Below are 21,109 nucleotides of genomic sequence, written 5' to 3'. Positions count from 1 at the left end.
TGCTGGTATGTGTGAGGCACTGGGTTCAATCCTCAGCACTACACACAAACAGACAAACAAATAAAGGTCTACTGACAAATAGAAAAAAAAAAGTCATATTCATTTTGCCTACTGACTTGGCCCAAGGAGTATATAAAATGCAAAGAAGAAGTTGCTAAGTCCAGAATAGTGTGTTGGACTGTGTGCTCATCTAGGTCTTGGGCTCTGGGGTCCAAGGTCTTTTGTCTTTCCTTTTTAAATTCCTTCATGCTACCACTGGTTGATTTCTTGACCTGGCTGAGGTCTAAAAATGTTTTATCTATCTCTGCTGAGCAGTTTGGGGACTATGAGAGCTCTTTCTTGCCCACAGGCCCTTCCTATTGATATCTAAATCTGAGCCACATCCCAGATGGCTGAGGTTTCTAGAGCCTGGTGCCTAGATGAATGGAATGTAATTATGCCTAATGATAAATCCACTTACCACACAGCATATCTCGTTACATTTATGCCGTCCACATAACCGTTTCTTGTTACACCGCTTGTCACACATAAATGTAGCATCTGGATGGCCAATTAAAAAGATAAAAAGCAAAAGATATGAACATTCATTCAACATATATTTGAGTATCTACAATTAGAAGAAATATAATGTAAATTATAAATAAAATTAAAAATAAATATAATGTAAATTATAAATAAAATTAAAAATAAATTAATCATGGCAAAAAAGCAAATTAAATCATTTTTTACCTGTCAAATTATCAAAAACTAGAAAGAGTAACACTGATTAATATATAGTATGGACTGGGTGTGGTGGAGCACACATGTAATCCCAGCAGCTTGAGAGGCAAAGGTAAAAGAAATAAAAAATTTGAAGCCAGCTTGGGCAATTTAGTGAAACCTTGTTGTAAAGTAAAAAATAAAAAGGGTTGGGGACATAGCTTAGAGGTAGAATAACCCTGGATTCAATCCCCAGTACTGGGGAAAAGAAAAAAGTATGTGTGTATATACATATAATATAAAATATACACATACATACATATTATGTACACATACATACATATAGTATGGATGAAGGTATGGGAAAAAAGTATATTTAAATGGGCAGATTTATGAAAAATTTAATTGGCAATTCATTTTAAACAACACAATATATACTTTCAAAAGTGGATTGGGGGGAGCCGAGCATGGTGGTGCACACCTGTAATCCCAGCTGCTCGGGAGGCTGAGACAGGAGAATTTTGAGTTCAAAAAGCCAGCCTCAGCAACAGCGAGGTGTTAGCAACTCATTGAGACCCTGTCTCTAAATAAAATTCAAAATGGGGATGGGAATATGGATCAGTAGTCAAGTGCCCCTGAGTTCAATCCCCAGTACCAAAAAAAGTGGAATTGGGGTCTGGGGTTGTAGATCAGTGGTTGAATGCTTGCCTCACATGCATGAAGCATGAGTTCAATCCCTAGAACCACATAAAAAATAAATAAATAAAATAAAATAAAGATATTGGGCTGGGGATGTGGCTCAAGCGGTAGCGCGCTCGCCTGGCATGCTTGTGGCCCGGGTTCGATCCTCAGCACCACATACCAACAAAGATGTTGTGTCTGCCGAGAACTAAAAAATATTAAAAATTCTCTCTCTCTCTCCTCTCTCTCTCACTCTCTCTTAAAAAAAAAAAAGATATTGTGTCCACCTACAACTAAAAAAATATTTTAAAAAGAGTGGATGGGGACTATGGGATTGATTTAGCAGTAGAGCAATTGCTTAGTGTGTATGAAGCTACAGATTTAATCCCCCGCAAAAAAAAAAAAGACTAGAATATCAAAGGTGCATGCAATAACAACAAAAACATGTAAAAATGTACTTCATAAAAATTAAAAGCTTTTGTTCATCAAAGGATACTATAAGGAAGTAAAAATAATCCACGTAATGGAAGAAATTACAAAGTGTCTAGGATCCAAAATATACAAGGAATACTGATAACCAAAATAAAAAAGACAAACCATTCTAAATAAAAAAAGGGCAAAGAACTTGGAGAGAGAGATCATTCTGAAAAAAAACTATAAAAATGGCCATTAAGAACATAAAAAAAAGTTCAACATCATAAATGCATACCAAAACCAAGTTTACTTCACACAGACTTAGGATGATTATAATTTCAAAAACCCAGAAAATAACAAGTATTGGCAAGAATATGGAGAAATTAGAATCTTTATACACTCCTGATGGGAATGTAAAATGGAGCAGCCATTGTGGAAAATAGTATGATAGTTCTTCAAAAACAAATACCAATGGATCCACCAATCCCTCTCCTAGGAATATTATCCTAAATAACTGAAAACTGGCATTCAAACAAAAACTTATATATAAAAATGTTCACAGTAGCATTACTGACAATAACCAAAAGGTCTAAACAACTCAAATATTTACCAACTAATGAATAGATCAATAAAGTGTGGCATACTGATAAAATAGCCATAAAAAAGAATGAAGTATTGATATGGGCTACAATATGATAACCATGAAAACATGCTAAGCGAGCCAGGCAAGGTGGCACATGCCTATAATCCCAGCAAAAAAACAAACAAACAAACAAACAAACAAAAAAACACAGGAGGCTGGAGCAGAAGAATTGCCAAGTTCGAGGCTAGCCTCAGCAATTTAGCAAGATCCTAGTGAGACCTTCCTTAATCTCAAAATTAAAAATACACACACACAAAAAGGATAGTGATTGCTTATGTATTCATGGGTGAAATTAGGTTTGAGATTTGCTTTTAAAGTGCTTCCTCAAAAACTAAAAATAGGGACAGAAGGAAGGATAAAACAAGAGAAGCAAAATGTTGACAACTGAAGAAAGGTGATAGGTGTATGGGGGTTCTTTATCCTGGTCTATTTTCACATGTAACTGAAATTCATCATAAAAAATTAAAAAGTTGGATAGGATAGCTACTGCATTATTAGTAATGGGGAAAACTGGAGACAACCTCTTCAATGACCACCCAAAGGGCCATGATGATGTATAATATGAAATAATTTTCAAGGGAAAGCTATACACAGACATGAAAAAATGTGTTTAACAGATAATTGAGGGAAAATATCAACTTGCAAACAATATGTTTAGTATGAACCTAAATTTAGGGGAAAAAACAAAACTATGGTAGTAGGTTTATATTTCTTTCTATTTTTCTTTTTCTTTAAAAACAGAGAGAGAGAGAATTTTAATATTTAGTCATTTTTTAGTTTTCGGCGGACACAACATCTTTGTTTGTATGTGGTGCTGAGGATCGAACCTGGGCTGCATGCATGCCAGGCAAGCGTGCTACCGCTTGAGCCACATCTCCAGTCCCTGTATTTCTTTATAAATACAGAAAGCTGTTTGAAACTATACCCCACAAGTTACTGATAGTGGTTTTATCAGAGGAGTGAAATTAGGAGGGAAAAAAATAGGATGAGGATATATTTTCACTTTTTAATATATATATATATATATATATATATATATATGTATATTTTAAGCCTTAAAGTATATTAATTTTAGCCAGGCATGGTGGCACATGCCTATAATCTCAGAAACTTGGAAAGCTGAGGCAGGAGGATTGCAAGTTCGAGATCCTCGGTAATGTACCAAGAGACCATCTCAAAATAAAATATAAAAAGGGCTAGAAATGGGGCTCTGTGGTTAAGCACCCCTGGGTCCAATCCCAGGTGCGTGCACGAGCGCACACACACACACACACACACACACACACACACACACACATTTATTTTATGTTTTTCAAATTATGTTTTTTAAATTCACAGATAACATTAAAAAACCCTTCTTCTAGTATTACTGGAAATGCATAGAACATTACCATTATTGACAGAAACCTTACCTACTAATAGAAAACTAGAACATTTCAAATTATGTTTTGTTTTGTACCAGTGATAGAACCCAGGACACTTAACCATTAAGCCACATTGCCAGCCTTTTTATTTCTTACTTTGAGATAGAGTTTTGCTAAACTGCTTAGGGCCTTGATAAGTTGCTGAAGCTGGTGTTGAACTTGTGATCCTTCAGCCTCAGCCTCCCCAGCTGCTGGGATTACAGGCATATGCCACTGTGCCCAGCTCAAATTATGTGCCCCCCACCCCTAACATGTTTTTAGTTGTTTACAGATCTGTATTTTATTTATTTATATACAGTGCTGAGAATCGAACCCAGTGCCTCACACATGCCAGGCAACTAAGCAACCACTGAACCCCAGCTCCTCAAATTATGTTTTTAATAACCAAAATTTTGAATCTGGTTTTGAGGCCACTTGTCTCTTCCTCAGGCTAACAGAACCTTAATTTTGTTCAGATTTTGCTTTCCTCCATTCCAAGGGAGGATGTTGAAAAGTGTAGACCATCCTGGTAATTCTATCCCCTTTCCTAGTGGTAGGTTTAAGTAGGAATGTGTGATATAAAGTGTATTGAAGACTTTTCAGGATTGTTTTCCTTGTTCTTAAAAAGAAATAACATAAAAAGTCTCCCCTTCTTTCTTTTAGATGCTGTTGGGCAAGAACCCAAAGTGTGGAGTTGCAGTAGCTAACTGATATCCAGGAAAAGTCATGAAAATCACAAAAAAGTTGAACTGGAATCCTGAAATTCTGGAATGTTCTGCTTCCAGATTGCTGTTATATAAGATAGTAAATTCTCTTACTGTGGAAGTCATTTTTCCTTGGATTTTCTGTTATTTGCATGCAGAACCTTCCTAACCAATACTGCTTTCTCCCTGAGTAGAATAAAAACTTTTATTTTTGCCCATGCTATCTTTTATCACTTTTCCAAAAAGCTCTTAAGGTGGCGACACTATGTGATGGCTACTGAGATAGGGTAGAACCAGAATTGAGTGGGAATATCAGACTAAGGCCCTAAGCAGTTTAGCAAAACTATCTCAAAGTATCTAAAACTCAAGGTAAAAAAGGTTGAAGGCTGTGTCCCTGCTCCAGGTACCAAGTCTTATCAAGCCTTAAGAGATCAACTATATAGTCAGTGTTTAAAAAATTATAAGGGCAAAAAAACCTTTTAAGACGAAACAACAAAAAGAAAACCATATGTACAAAGAGGTCTTTTCAAGACCCATGGACTTCCTGTCTGAGCCCAGTAAAGACTGTTTATGCGTCAAACATAAAACAAAACAAGTATTAGGTATTATTTGCCCCTCCAAACATTTTGGTATGAAAATTTCAAACATATAAAAAAGCTGAAATAGGGCTGGGGTTGTGGCTCGGTGGTAGAGTGCTTGCCTAGCATATATGAGGCACTGGGTTCAATTCTCAGCACCATATAAATAAAGATATCATATCCATCCACAACTAAAATATTTTTAAAAAAGCTGAAACAATTTTACAGTGAACATCCACATATCTACCAACTGGATTTTATCATAAGCATATTTACTTTTTTCATATCCATTCTTTTACCCATCTAACCAAATATTTTTAAAAACATTTCAGGGGCTTGGGTTGTAGCTTAGCGGTATAGCGCTCGCCTAGCAAGCGCCAGGCCTTGAGTTCAATCCTCAGCACCACATAAAAATAAATAAACAAAAATAAAGGTATTGTGTTCAACTACAACTAAAAAATAAATATTTGGAAAAAAAAAAAAACATTTCAAAGTATGCTGTAGACATGAGTATACTTAGCCTAAATTTTTAGCAATTCATTAACTGCTATTCGTGATTTCTTTTCCTTTTAGGGTAAAAGTTATACAATTTAATGTACTAATCTTAAGTGTATCTTTGCTGAATTTTGACAAATACATAACTCAGTCTCCTATTAAGATGCAAAGCATTGTCTTCATCCCAGTAAATTCTTTCATGACCCTTCCCAGTCATACCTTCACTTTTGAGACTGGTACATGGAAGCTCCTATAGGAAGAGAAAAAGAAACAATAACTACTTTAGGAGTAAGTAAACAACACTCTTTAGTGTAATGCCAAATATAACAGTCATTTATTTATTATCAACTTCACTAGTGTGGAACTTGCCAAATTACATTAATGTGCACTTTCCCCTGCCCCATGGGGGACTGAACCCAGGGACTCACACAAGCATGGGGCTTCATCTTTAGAACTTACAAGCCTCTTGCCTCACTCAGCCTCTTAAGTAGAGGAGACAACAGTTGTATACCACAATAGCCAACAAATTAACTTGCTTTACTTACAACAGGACCTCCTGTTTAATAACTTTTCATACAAATACAATTCTAATAATTGTGCCCTGGTCTCCAAACTCACAGCAGGTTAGGAATTATAAAGTCTGAATGAAAAGGGGGCTGCTAAAGGTATGCAAAGCAAAGAGGAGTTGTCATCTGACAAGGGTGCAGATACAAAGAGCAGACATAGAACTGAAAATAGGTTACAGTTTGGTGTCATTTATAGTAGGGGCAAACAGCTCTAGACCCTCAAGAGCACTCCTCGCAATGTTACTGAACTGTAGCAAAGTAGAAAATGGTACATCTTTGGTCTTTAAAGTTTTATTACTGTGGTTTTAATTATATCTGAGTGGCTCCAAAGACTTATCATATGTAATTTGCAGAGACATGATTCTGGATATAACATATGGTGAAGCTGTATAGGGAGCATTTTACTTGGGGTAAAATGAGCCTGGCTGGTTGCCCAGCAGCTACATTGGAATTTGGTTTTGATGTAACTTATAGATGGTCATGTACTCAAGATACAAGCAAAATAATAAAAACGTTCCTTCTTAACAATAATGACTGATTTAAAAAGGCAGCTATTAGAATTGTTAACAGATGTGAAGAGGTCTAAGAAATTGAAGGTTCTTGGTTAGAAAATAAACATTTAAGATTAAAAAAAAAGGGCTGGCTGGAATCAACTATATGAAAAGCTCCCCATATGCCCTCTAGAGATATAAAACAACAGTAACTCATGAAACTACTTAAGTAAATGCTCCCGCAATTATATGCTGAAGTAGGACCTCAAGACACAGGGGAAGGCAGAGCTCCCTAAATCCATGCAAATGAAGTACCAGTAAAAACTTAAATAGAACATTCTTTATTAGGAAGTACTAGGATAGGGGCTGGGGTTATGACTCAGCGGTAGAGAGCTCGCCTAGCACATTCGGGGCAGTGGGTTCAATCCTCAGCACCACATAATTATTTTTTTTTTTTTTTTAAAGAGAGTGAGAGAGGGAGAGAGAGAGAGACAGAGAATTTTTTTGTTTTTAATATTCTTTTTTAGTCATCGGCGGGCACAATATCTTTGTTTTGTATGTGGTGCTGAGGATCGAACCCGGGGCCACACGCATGCCAGCCCAGCGCGCTACCGCTTGAGCCACACCTCCAGCCCCACATGAAAATTTTAAAAAGGTATTGTGTCCAATTACAACCAAAACAAAATATTAAAAAAAAAAGAAGTAGTAATCGTACTAGGATACAGCATATGTTTCTCAAAGACTCCCTGTCAAAATGATAAAAATAAAACAATTTTGAAACTTTAAAAAAAATAAGCTTTATTTATCTGGAAAACTCAATTCTGTGGAAAAGCCCATCCCATTCCAAAAGATGTTTCATAATGATTATCAGTTTTTTAAGGTTAACTTGTCCTTAATGATTCAACAGAATTATATTGATGGTGAGTTTCTTCAGGAATTACAGAAAAGACGTATTTGCAAAAATTCAATTTACACAAATCTTTCCAAGAACATACTCACTGCTGTAGATGGCATGACATTAGAGAGTGAATGAGAAGCAAGAGAGCAAAGGGTAGGTTTGTTGGAGAGAGAGAAGCAAATTAACAGCAGCTATTTCTAGCTTACATGTCTCAACTCTGCTTATAATCCTTGTTTACAAAGAGCACCTCTGGGCATGACTAAATTGATGATTACTAAATTACAGCATCTCACAGCCTTTTTGTGTGTGAGTGTGTTTGGAACCGAACCCAGAGCCTCATGTGTAATAAAGCACACGTTCTACCACTGAGTAGTTCTACCACACCCCCAATTTGGACAGATTTTAATCTGGTATTAACAAAGTCAAAAGTGGTCCTACAATTGACATTCAAAGTACCTATACTTCTCAATTTATACTGTGAATTCTTTCAGGAAAAAAAAAAGGGCACACATGCTTTTTTGTCATACTAATATATACTACTTTTATCTTTTTTCTCCCCTTTTATTCTAAAGATTACCTACACTAAACTGTAGCTTCCAATTTGTGGACTATATCCTCAGACTCATTTGCAAATCAGTTGTTATCCAGACCTTGGCTATATTAACAAACAGAACCAATTATTCAGAATATTGTCTCCACCCCAGCTTGTGATCTACTGGCACAGTTGCTAATATGCCCTGAAATGACTAGTAGATCAAACAGCAGGACATATCATCACTTAGTGTATTTCACCAAAAGTCTTCCACAGGAAAGATTCCTTCTTCAGACATAGAAAGGGGCACTAGAGTCTAACTCCAAAATGTTAAGATGCTCCTTTTATAAGACAAAGTCAAATTATAACAACCCTGGAAAGAAAGTAGAAATTTATACAAGGGTGGTACAGTGAAGAATTACCCTTACCCAAAGAGAGGTATCTCTAAGCCTAATGGAATGCCATGTTCAACAGGTGTCATTATTTTCCTATGGCCTTAGGTCACTGGAGAGTCTCATAATATGATTTAGGAGTAGGCTGGCCACACTGAATAGTTTGGGAGCTTTGGGTCACTTCTGGAGAGATTGGAGACTAAGACTTGCCATGTAGGTAGTCACCCACGAGACCCAATAAAAACTCTTAAACACATAGGCTTGGGTGATCTTCCCTTGTTGGCAATATTCCATACATTGATGCTGAGAAAGTAACACTGTTCTGACTCCAAGGGAAGAAGGAAAAGAAGCTCCACATATGGTACTTTCTTGGACTGGACTCTACAGGTTTCTACCTTTGGCTGATTTTAATCTGTACCCTCTCCTTGTAATAAAACCACAACCATGAATATAGTAGTTTTCAGTGAGTTCAGTGAGTCATCCTAACAAATTAAAAGCCTTGAAGGAGGTCTTATGGATCAGTAAACTTGCAGTTGTATCAGAAATTGATATCAGGAATGAGTGGTCAATGTTCTACTTTAGCAGATGTCTAAATTCTTGAAGTGGGTTAGAAGTGAGGACAGTCTTGTGGACTATGTCCCCTCTAACTTTTTTTGGTACAAAGGTCTGAAGCCAAGGGCACTTTACCAATGAGTTACTCCTCCACCCTCTAAACCCCCTTTTAATTTTACTATAAGACAGAGTATTGCTAAATTATTGAGGCTAGCCTCAAACTTGCAATCCTCCTGCCCCAGTCTCCCAAGTGAGTGCAATTATAGGTGTGCACCACAGTATCTGGCTCCTCTAACTTCTTAGTTGGTTGTTAATTCCTTTTTTTTTTTTTTGGTACCAGGGATTGAACTCAGAGGCATTTAACCACTAAGCCAAATCCCAGCCGTTTTTTTGTATTTTATTTATAGACAGGGTCTCACTGAGTTGCTTAGTGCCTTGCTCAGTTGCTGAGACTGGCTTTGAACTTATAATCCTCCTGCCTCGGCTTCCAGAGCTGCTGGGATCACAGGTGTGAGCCACCACTTCTGGCTTAGTTGGCTAACTCCTTGAGACAGTGCTATTGTTCCTCTTTTCATAATTATACCTAGTACAGCTATGTGCCTCTAAACCTTGAGTTCTGCAATCCCCTCACACCTATCCTAGTCATAGTATGTATCAGTATACATTGGCTGGATTTAAAGATTCGTATGTAGTATGAAACTAATAAAACCAAGGTTATTTTGGTTCCTCTCCTCCCATAATCACAATTTTTTTGTTTTTAATTTTTTTTGTAGTTGTAGATGGACACAATACCTTTATATTTTATTTGCTTTTTTAAAAAATATATATTTTTTGTTTTAGGTGGACACAATATATTTATTTTTATGTGGTACTGAGGATTGAACCTAGTGCCTCACGCATACGAGGCAAGTGCTCTGCTGCTGAGCTACAGCCCCAGCCCCCATAATCACCATTTTAATATATACATACTTTTTTAGTTATACATGGACACAATATCTTTATTTTGTTTATTTATTTTTTTTATGTGGTGCTGAGGATCGAACCCAGTGCCTCATATGTGTAGGCAAGTGCTCAGCCACTGATCCACAACCCCAGCCCATAATCACCATGTTAAAAGGCACTGATAACAACAACTTTTTTTAACCATCAGGCCACATCCCCAGTGTTCAACCAAAGACATGAAAAATTGAATTGCATTCTGCTGTCATATATAGCTAATTAGAATAAACAAAATAAATCAAACAACAACAACAACAACAACAACTCTAGCATTGTTTAGGATTTACCTTTGTTCTGAAAGAGCATCGGCAGGAAATAACTGATGTGCGAGAGCATGGGCCACAGTCTCCTTCATGGCACAGCTTTTCACAGGTATGAATGAAATCTTTAATAAAAATAAAAAGAGCTGGAATGAAAATTGCATCTACTCATTTTCATACTCCCAAATACAGTAATGATACTGGTCTTCCATCTCTATTCCTGCAATTCCACATTCAGAGTCCAGGTAAGGATGTAGTCAATGCTTCTTCCCTTATTTTCCCATCATCTGGTAGGTTAGGTCTTTACAGAGGAGGACAGGGTCTATCATAAGTCACTGGAATATATTCTGACATGCATGCTGCTTTACCTGTCAAAGAATAATTTTTTTAAACTTTTTTTTTTTTGGGGGGGAGAGGTGTACCAGGGATTGAACCCAGAGGTGTTTAACCATCAGGCCACATCCCCAGTGTCCCCCACCCCCTTTTTAATACTTTTTTTTTTTAGTTCTGGTTGGACACAATATCTTAATTTTACTTATTTATTTTGTGTGGTGCTGAGGATCGAACCCAGCACCTAGCATGTGTTAGGCGATCTCTGTACCACTGAGCCACAACCCCAGAAACCCTATTTCTAAATAAAATATTTAAAAAGAACCCTCAGTTCTTTTTAAATATTTTATTTAGAAACAGGGTCTCGGGCTGGGGATGTGGCTCAAGCGGTAGCGCGCTCGCCTGGCATGCGTGCGGCCCGGGTTCGATCCTCAGCACCACATACCAACAAAGATGTTGTGTCTGCCAAGAACTAAAGAATAAATAATAAAAATTCTCTCTCTCTCTCCTCTCTCGCTCTCTCTTTAAAAAAAAAAAAAAAAAAAGAAACAGGGTCTTGCTGAGTTGCTTAGGGCCTCACTCTGAGACTGGCTTTGAACTCGTGATCCTCCAGCTTGTCTCCTGAGCCGCTGGGATTACAGGTGTGCGCCACCACACTAGCAAATAGATTTTTCAGCTGGGCTTGGGGGTCCTCACCTGTAATCTCAAGCACTCAGAGGTTGAGGCAGGAGGACCACAAGTTGGGGGCTAGTCTCAACAGTCTCAACAATTTAGTGAGACACTGTCTCAAAATCAAAATAGAAAGGGCTGGGAAAAGAAAATAAACTTAAAAAACATAAAAAGGCTTGGTGATCTAGTTAAGTGGTATAGCACCCCTAGGTTCCATCCCTAGTACTTCATGAAAGGAAAAAAGTTCTGACTCTTGTTAAGCCCTTAAACCCCAAGTCTGCAGATTAGACTCAGATCCCCTTGAAAGTGTAGCCATGGATGAATGAAACACTCTAGAAGTTATCTGGGGAATGAATCAGAGATAACTCAGAAGCCATAATCCATAATCTCACTGATTCAAATACTGTGAACATCTGGCAATAAGTGGCCTGCATTAACTGAACTAAACAAGATTTTGAACAAATCTTCTTTCAAGGACCTCTTGGAGATCACCCAGAGTCTCTTTTTTTTGTAGTGCTGGGGATTAAACTCAGGGCCTCAAATATGCTAAGCAAGTACTCTAACTATGAGCTGTACCCTCCAACCTTATTTCTTTCTTTTCTTTTTTTATTGGTACTAAGGGTTGAACCTAGGGCCTTAGGCATGTTAAGCAAATGTTCTACCACTAAATTATATCCCCTTAGTCTCTTTCTTATGGTTACTGTTTACATAATGTACTATCTCCATCCTTTAACGGTCAGCCTCACTGCATATTTTTTTGGGCAGCCAGTGTGTGTGTGTGTGTGTGTGTGTGTGTGTGTGTGTTAAAGCCCATTGGCACTTTACCACTGAGCTATATTGCCAGCTCTTTTTATTTATTTACTTTTTACACTAGTGACCTCTTTAATATATAGAAATTAGAGATAATAAAATTAGGACTAATTTGTCCAATATATTATTTTTTTTATTTTGAGACAGGGTCTTGCTAAGTTGCTGAAGCTGGCCTCAATCTTGCAACCCTCTTCCCTCAGCCTCTTGAGTTGCTGAGATACAGGTGTGCACCACTCTGCCTGGCTTGAGCTATTTTCTTAATGGTTGCTCTAAATCTTATCATAATCACCTCATCAGAATCTATTTTGGATTTAATTCCAGTGAGATACAGATGCTCTACTCCTAAAAAGCTTCATTCTTCTTCTCCCTTTTTATGCTATTGTTATATGTATCTATATATATTACAAACTGAACATTACATTGTTATAATTTTAATTTACCCTTAGTTACATGGGTAACTATTATAGAAAGTAACATTCTATGAATGGTCTAAGAGGCTGAAATTTTATTGTACATATCAGTATCTCATCAGTTGTCCAGAATTGATAATAAAAATACCTGAATTGGAGAGATCACTTGGACAAATGTAAGTGTAAAGACAGAGTACCTATACAAATTTGAAAATAATATTTAAAAGAACACTGATAACTGGTTTTAAATACTACTTTGCTAAAATGTCATTGCTGCCACATAATAAAAATGTTTTATTTTTGGTACTGGAGACTGAACCCAGGGGCACTCTACCAGTGAGCTATATGCTCAATACTTTTTATTTTTTGTGACAGGGTTTTGCTGAATTTCCCAGGCTCGCTTCAAACTCTTGATCCTCCTGCCTCAGTCTTCCAAGTTGCTGGGATCAGAGTTGTATTTGACTGTACCCAGATGACACAAATATTTTTAAAGCCAACTTTATATAAATTAGTTACCTGAGGAACCACAAGGCAGAGGCTTGCCACACACTTTTCCACATGAAGGAACAGGGTCCATGCACGTTTTCCGTCCGCTACTTCCGAGTTCTAGCAATTGGCTGAGAGGGGTTTGGCCACAAGGGCAACAGCGCACCAGATGGGGGAGCCGTGGGCAAGGCTGGCAGGGTTGAGGATGGCACACTTGAGAACACGTATGGCTCCCACATTTCAAGTCCCTGTTAAGAAAAAGAACAGATTATCACATAATTGTTGCATAAAATTCAGTTTTATTCTAATAGAAGAAAATGTAAAACCTTACTTGCCACATATCTTTAAACAGCCAAAGTCCCCAAATCCATCAGACTTTCCTATGTCTGTTCCACATAACACATCTCTGGAGGTGCTGCCACAGTAGCATACTTGAGGACACAATTTCAAAAACAACAGATTAATAACCTATAGATGCTCTTAAAATATTTCAAATAATCTACAAGAAAACAAAAAAACACTTTTCATAAGTGCTGATCAGGCCTGATACAGAAATTAATGTGCTTTGTACAGGAGCTCAAAGTCCCACCTAATAGCTTTATACAGGAATAAGTTTAAAAAAGGCTTCGTTAGGCTCTGTCAGTCTCATAGTGCCTCTGTAGCACACCCTAATAACATCATCAGAGTGAAGCAACTCTCAAATTTAAAGATTATCTGGCCCCTAAAGCCAGACTGTGAAGCTCCATGGGGTACTGTCATAGGAGATAGATGAGCTTAGCTAATAGTAGTGGTAAAGGGGTTGATACTCTTCCTCATCTCAACACAAATAGTATAGATATGATACTTTATATTCTGGGTTTTACATAAAATGCTTGAAAAAAAAGGTCCCTGATACTTCAATTTTTTTTTAAGAAAAAATTATCATGGGGCTGGGGATGTGGCTCAAGCGGTAGCGCGCTCGCCTGGCATGTGTGCGGCCTGGGTTCGATCCTCAGCACCACATACCAACAAAGATGTTGTGTCCGCCGAAAACTAAAAAAAAAAAATAAATATTAAAATTCTTTCTCTCCTCTCTCTCTCTCTCTTTAAAAAAAAAAATAAAAAAGAAAAAAAAAAGAAAAAATTATCATGATAGTATTAGATCCTTAATAATCCATATATTTCTCTGTTAAATTTGAATACACTGAGTGAAAAATTTCAAAGAATTCAAGACTTTTTAGGGATCCAACCTAGGGTCTTTCACATATGCTAGGCCAGTGTTCTATTACTGAGCTATTTGATACTCTTTGCAGAAATGTTTCTGATACATAAATATGTACCAATTTACATACATAATTTTCCTGCCCCTTTATGCTTTTATTTTATAGTGAAAATTTATCTTATAAATTAACCTATGCAAGTATATCCTTCATAATAAATGGTGATCAGAATAGTAGAAACTAAACTGAAATTCTGCAGATCTAATGATATTTTCCTTCTTCCAACGGTAATTTAGATACCAACTGTACACAAAATCTATCAGAATAAATGTAACATTATAAAAACATCAAGTCTTTTGTCTCCCAATGGTACCATGAATTGAATCCAGGTATACTCTACCACTGAGTTACATACCCAGTCCTTTATTTTTGATATATATGAAATAAGAAATAAAATAGAATGCTTCTAATAAAACATTAGAAATAACATTTCTAAAATAAAATTGTATACTAAACAAAACTAAAAACTTCTACTGAGACCTGGGAAAAGGAAAGCCACTGAAGACATAATCTAGATAAAATATACATTTCATTTTGAATTAAGTAATGTGCAACTTAATCCCATTCTAAAATTCATTCATTCACCCCCCAAAAATTTAATATAGATGTAGGAAACAATATTTGTGGAATCAATGAATTAGTAAATAAACCCTAGGCAAATAGGAGTATCTGAGAGCAGTGTTTCCTTTGCTAAGTTTAGGCTCCAACGGAACAGAAGCTTTTTTCAGAGGTAATGAACAAACAACTGTAAATAAAGAGTTTAAGATTCAGGGGCTGGGCACGTGGCTCAAGCAGTAGGGCGCTCGCCTGGCATGCGTGCGGCCAGGGTTCGATCCTCAGCACCACATACAAAACAAAGATGTTGTGTCCGCCGAAAACTAAAAAATAAATATTAAAATTCTCTCTCTCTCTCTTAAAAAAAGTTAAGGGTCAGAAAACTGACAATAAAAATAAAATGGAGCTCCTCCTAGACAATCAGAAAATAACCTGAGTAAAATACTAAAAAGCTTTGTTATACTTGGGCACAAGTTGTCACCAGTTGTGTTAGGGAGCCAAAAACAGTCCTGAGGAAGAACTCTGTTGCCAGTTGTAATCTGTTCAGCATTTTCAAAACACATGAATGAACATCCAGAAGGAATGCTTAACACATCTCTAAATAAGGCTGAATGAAGGGTATCTGAAAAGAATTAGCACTACAGAAGATAAGCTTTACGTGTGACCAAAATATTTCCTTATTTAATGCAGACAAAAAGTCTTCAACTGGGTTTAAGACTTCAACTAGGATACAAATTTGTACAAAAAAAGACCTGAGTAAAAGCCCAAACTGCATCAAGACTAAAAAGGCCTTAGCTGGGCACTATGGTTTGCATCAGTAGTCCTAGCTACTGGGGAAGCTGAGGTAGGGTTGCTTGAGCCTGAGAGTTCAAGGCTAGCCTAGGCAGCAGCAACAACAACAACAACAACAACAACAAAAAAAAAAAAAAAAGAAAATACCATAATTTATCCATTCCTTCTTCCATAAATGGACATTTGGCTGTTGTTTCTAGTTTGGGGTTCTTATTAAAAACATATTATGCAGCTGGGGATGTAGCTTAGTAGTACAAAAAAGAAATGAAAGAAGGGGGGAGGGAGCCTAGCATGGGGAAGACCCTGGATTCAATCCCTAGTACTGCAAAAAACAACACCCCCTTGTCCCCCAACTCCCATAATCCCATACAAGTCTTTTTGTGACTTAGTTATGAAAACAGCAAAAAGAGATGGCTGGTTACAGGTTTAATTTTATAATAAATTGTCCAAAGTGGTTTTCTCATTTTATACATCTGCCAGCAATACATGAAAACTCTAGTTACCTACACTTGCCAACATTTGATCACTAGTCTTTTATTTTAAACATTCTTGAAAGTGCAAATAGATAACTTCATTATGGATTCGGTTTTTCTCTGCTTCCCCTTGACCCTCCTTGCACATTGTTTTTTTATAACACAGTTTTACTGCAATATAATTCACATGCCATATAATTCCAGAAAAAAAATCACAAGCTTTGCTAGCTGATGTGCATACCACTTACCCTGGTTCAATATGATCCGGCAAGGCTGGCATTGACCCCCATGGCACAGCTCAGCACAATGGTGCTGCCCACAATTCAAAATATTCTCACATGGGTTAGAACAGTGGACTGAGACAGCCTGACCACAGCGAACTGTGTGCCTGGAAAGACAGTAGTAGATAACAAAGACAACATCAGTCTAAAGGTTCCTGCTATACAGTTAAACTAACACTGAAACCCAAACCTCTCCCCCAAAACCTACTAAACCTGTTTATTGACCCTGTCGCCCCAGTTCTTTTTTCTCCCTTCCTCCCTCCCTCCCCCCTTTTTTCATTTCTTTTTTGTAGTACTAGGGACTGACCCAGGACCTTGCACAAGCTAGGCAAGTGCTCTACCACTGAGCTACAACATCAGCCCTTTTAATTTATTCTGAGACAAGTCTCATTAAGTGCCTAGGCTGGTCTCAAACTTGTAATATTCCTTTAATATTGCTTTAGCCTCTTGAGTAGCTGGGATGGAATTACAAATATGTGTCACTGTGTTTGGCTTTTCTATATATCTCCTTCCTCCAGTTCTTATTTCTTTTATTACCTTCTTCTTCTTCACTTTTTCTTTCTTATTATCCAGGCTTCTTTTCTCTCTCATCTATTTTCTAATCAGTGAGGAATTAAAGGTTATTCCTAAGAACTCATTCTATGTAATTTTATCTGAGTTCCATGACGGAGCATGCAGGAGTAGAAAGAGCTCTAGGATGAGAGGGAAGAAGATTAAAATTCTAATCCTAGCTCTGTTTGGGGCTCCCCTAATACTGTACAGATAGGGTACAAAGAAAACAAAATACTAATGTACTCAGATATCTGTGATGTATTGAGAATTAAAGCACAATGGCATTTTCATGGGGCCCAGCACCCTGGAATTTCATTCTGATATAATATTTATATAAATATAAACATGATAGAAAAGATTTTGATTTAGGGTGGATAAGCCAATTCTAACTTTGTTTTAATTAACACCCAGATTGGGGATGTAGCTTAGTAGAGCCCTTGCCTAGCATGTGCAAGACTTAATGGCTTTTAGATATTGTCTTCAGGTGTCTTTCCAGGTGATAGTTTAGTCTATTCTCCTGCAAGAAGAGTTTAATTTTACCCCTCCCATTTCAAATATATATATTTTGTTTAAAAAGTCATTATTGAATTCAAATTGAATGTGTGGGTGTGTATGCGCATGTTCCATGCATTTATTTTGATTACACTTAAATAAAACACAACATAAACCAAAAAAGAAAACAAAAGTCATTGTCATGTACATAAATGATCAAAGTGCAGTGCTCAGTATAATGGCTACCACTGGCCTATTATGCTACCATATGCCTAGCACCATGGTTAACTTCAATCCTTCAACTATTTATTATTTCTAATATATATATATATGTTGTAGTTGGACACAATACCTTTATTTTTTTATTTTTATGTGGTGTTGAGGATTGAACCAAGCACCTCACATGTGCTAGGTGAGCGCTCTACCACTGAGCCACAACCCGAGTCCCTTATTTCTACTTTATAATGAGAAAAGTGAGTCTCAGTGAGATCAAACAACTTTCTCAGAATCAATAGCCAGTAAGTAGTAAAGCCCAGATTTGATCTTCTGACTCAGAACTCTCTCATGTCTTTTAGGCCACACTACTACAAATGCAAATCACTGAAATCTGCAATGATCCCATCTTGTTTCAAGGTTCAGAAATCATTTTAACATCTTCCTGGGCCTCAGAGATACTCCACAGCTATCAATGATCCTTGCAATAATCCTGAATAATGGTCCTTGATCTTAGCAGGCCTGGGTTCAATTCCTGGTTCTGTCACCCATTAGAAAGGTTAATAAAAATCCCTGTCCCATTGGCATTTCACCTGAATAGGTAATCTTACAATCTCACTGTGGATACAATTTCTTAATTACTTATATAAGATTTCAAAGCAGGATCAGGAGCATCACAGGAAATTACTATTTATAAAAAAGTACTACTGTTCTCCCTTTGTGAGTTCTATATCCACAGATTCAACCAAGAGCAAATAAAAAATATTAAAAAAAAATTGTGTCTATACTGAACATGTATGGTCTTTTTTCTTGTAATTATTTCTTAAACTATATAGTGTACCAACTATTTCTACAGCATTTATATTGTCTTAGGCAATATAATACAGAGATGAGTTAAAGTACATGGGAGGTTGTATATAAGTTATATGCAAATACCACATCACTTTATAAAAATGACTTAAGCATTTGTGGATTTTTACCCTCGGGGGTCCTAGAATCAATCGTCCATGGATACCAAGAGATGATTTTTTTCTTTACACTTACCATTCAATTATATTTACTAACTTTTATTTTAGAAATTCACAAGTAAATCACAGATGTGGAAACAGTGCTATTCTAACTTTACCTGGTACGTCCACATTCGCACGTTTTAGTCATAAAAGCAGGACAGGGTGGGCAGGGACCAGGATGACAGAGACTGAAAAACAAAGGCTTCGATGAACAAACCATACTTTGTGCCCAAACCAAAACAAAGCAATATAACTGGGTCCTATTGTGAACATGGCAAAAAATAAACCTACTACTATGTCTGTTATTTCCCTAAAGATAACCAACCATACTTTTATGTAGAAAATAATATTAACTGCATTATCATTTTAGAACATTTAACTGGAAAAGTAAAGCCCAAGTCAAAATACTAGTTTTATTTGGGTCTGATAGTCAAAGATGATATTTTCAAATATGGCCTTGGCCCTTTTACAGCAGTGGGTAGGGATAAAAATACCTCAGTAGTAGAATACTTGACCAACATGCACAAGCTTCTGAATTCAATACCCAGTACTACTACTACTACTACTCACACACACACACACACACACACACGTATGTACACACACAAACACACAATGTGCCTTTCAGGTGCCAGGTAGAATGACAATCTGAGCAAAGTGACAGAGCTCAGCTCCACTAGGTCCATGACAAGCATAGACATTTTCTCATCAACTACTGAAATGATCACTAGGCAGTGGGCAAACAATGGGAAGAATGAAAAAAAAGATTGCTATAAGGGGGTGGACCCTGGTAAACAAAAAAGGGAGAGAAGGAAGGGACCAGGGGTCATGGAAAAGATTGAGCTTAGTGATATACTACAGGTCAGAATTAGAACTCTGAATAGAATGCTTTTTATAGGAACTACATTATAGACGCCAACAGAAAAAATTGCAAAATGGAATTTGTACATTCAAATAAATATTGCCTTTTTCAAAGCAATATCCTGGTAAATTATACAATGGTTCAGAAATACCACTACTTACAACATTTGGGGAACTTCTATAACATTTTTGGTGAAATAGGGCATTCTAAGTGATGCTAAAGTATAATCCTTTGAGAATTAAAAGCCAATCTGAGGCCAGTCTAATTAATTGCATGGGTAACAGAATTTTGTGCAAAACAAACCAGATGTGCCTACAAAGTAGTCTGGCTGGAATTTTTGGTTTTATACATGACTCACCAGTTCTGGTTTGTTTTTTTTTTGGTGCTATAGATTGAACCCAGGGCATTGCAAATGTTAGGCAAGCACTCTACCACTGAGCTACATCTCCAGTCTTTCTGGTACCTCTTAAATAAGGTTTAAACACTGGTAACAATCCAAGAATAAGCACCTAGTTTTCAAAAGTGACCACTTTGATAGCACCCACAGGAAACTTTAGTTTAAGCATGTCTTTAAAGAAGAGTATAATTTATTCAAAAGTAATATTTCACATGATATGTCACAACCCTGTCAGGCAAAAGAATTTAATCAACTTTTAATGAGACAAACCACAGGTCAGGTGTGGTAATTTCAAATATTGCCAAAAGCTGAACTAAGTTTCTTAACCTTTACAGCAGGGTTTACAGTACAAACTATATACTGGAATTACTTGGAGAGCTTTTAAAACTACAGAGGTTCAGGACCCAACCTTATAGGTTCTGATTCGATTGCTGGAAGATAGAGACTCAGTTAATTGTGTTTTTAAATGTTCCCTAAGTAATTTTAATATGTAGCCAGGGTTGAGAATAATTGTTTGAGGGAATTTTACGACCTATGCAATCCCAAATAGAGAAAGGGGTCAGTTGTGGCTTTGAAGTCTTGATAAGGATAAAAAAGAGAAACTTCAAACTTTCTTTGAGATCAAGAAAGTGCTGTTGGGGAATGGGTTTCATCAATATTTGAGATCCTGACTGTAATAAAAAGACAATTTCCAAATCAAGTGTGGAATTTGCAAAGCTACAAAACAATGTGTTTTAGATCATCCTTCCTTTCAGACATGGTGTTGACTATCTGATCTGCATCACTTTTTTGGGGGCGGGGTATTAAACTCAGGGGCACTCAACCACCAATCTACATCCCCAGCCCTATTTTGTATTTTATTTAGAGACAGGATCTCACTGAGTTGCTTAGTGCTTAACTTTTGCTGAGGCTGGCTTTGAACTTGCAACCCTCCTGCCTCAGTCTCCTGAGCCTCTGGGATTACAGGTGTGCACTCTACCACCCGGCTCATTTATTTATTTATTTTTTTCCACAGAACCCTCTGAGTTAAGTACTATTATTCAAATCATTATTATTTTACAAATGCAGAAATCCAGGCTTAGAGAAATAATTTTGTCTGAGGTCATGTAAATATCTGATTCAAACGCAGATTTAAATCTTTGTCTGGGGTCAAAGCAGTCCACAGAAATTTATTTGAAACTGATCAATTCTTTCTCTATGACCATTTTTTT

The 21,109-nt window shown here is 36.9% G+C and overlaps 1 protein-coding gene across 3 annotated transcripts in view; it reads right to left on the bottom strand.

The window, feature by feature from the left end:
• Nfx1 (nuclear transcription factor, X-box binding 1) overlaps positions 1-21,109 on the bottom strand; it is a 67,299-nt gene that overhangs the window by 26,062 nt on the left and 20,128 nt on the right. For all 3 annotated transcript variants that reach the window (XR_013343439.1, XR_013343440.1, XM_077797052.1), the window contains exons 6-12: positions 18,756-18,827; positions 16,340-16,479; positions 13,344-13,443; positions 13,043-13,260; positions 10,335-10,432; positions 5,837-5,867; positions 461-540 (exon numbers count right to left, since the gene is read on the bottom strand). Coding sequence is in view for 1 of the 3 variants with exons in the window: in XM_077797052.1 (XP_077653178.1) it covers positions 461-540; positions 5,837-5,867; positions 10,335-10,432; positions 13,043-13,260; positions 13,344-13,443; positions 16,340-16,479; positions 18,756-18,827 (739 nt within the window). In the remaining 2 variants the exon portion in view is untranslated. The remainder of the gene's footprint in view (positions 1-460; positions 541-5,836; positions 5,868-10,334; positions 10,433-13,042; positions 13,261-13,343; positions 13,444-16,339; positions 16,480-18,755; positions 18,828-21,109) is intronic.

The sequence above is a fragment of the Urocitellus parryii genome, chromosome 4 (assembly GCF_045843805.1).
Source record: "Urocitellus parryii isolate mUroPar1 chromosome 4, mUroPar1.hap1, whole genome shotgun sequence".
Taxonomy (NCBI): Eukaryota; Metazoa; Chordata; class Mammalia; order Rodentia; family Sciuridae; genus Urocitellus; species Urocitellus parryii.
This window is presented reverse-complemented; position numbering and strand designations above follow the sequence as displayed.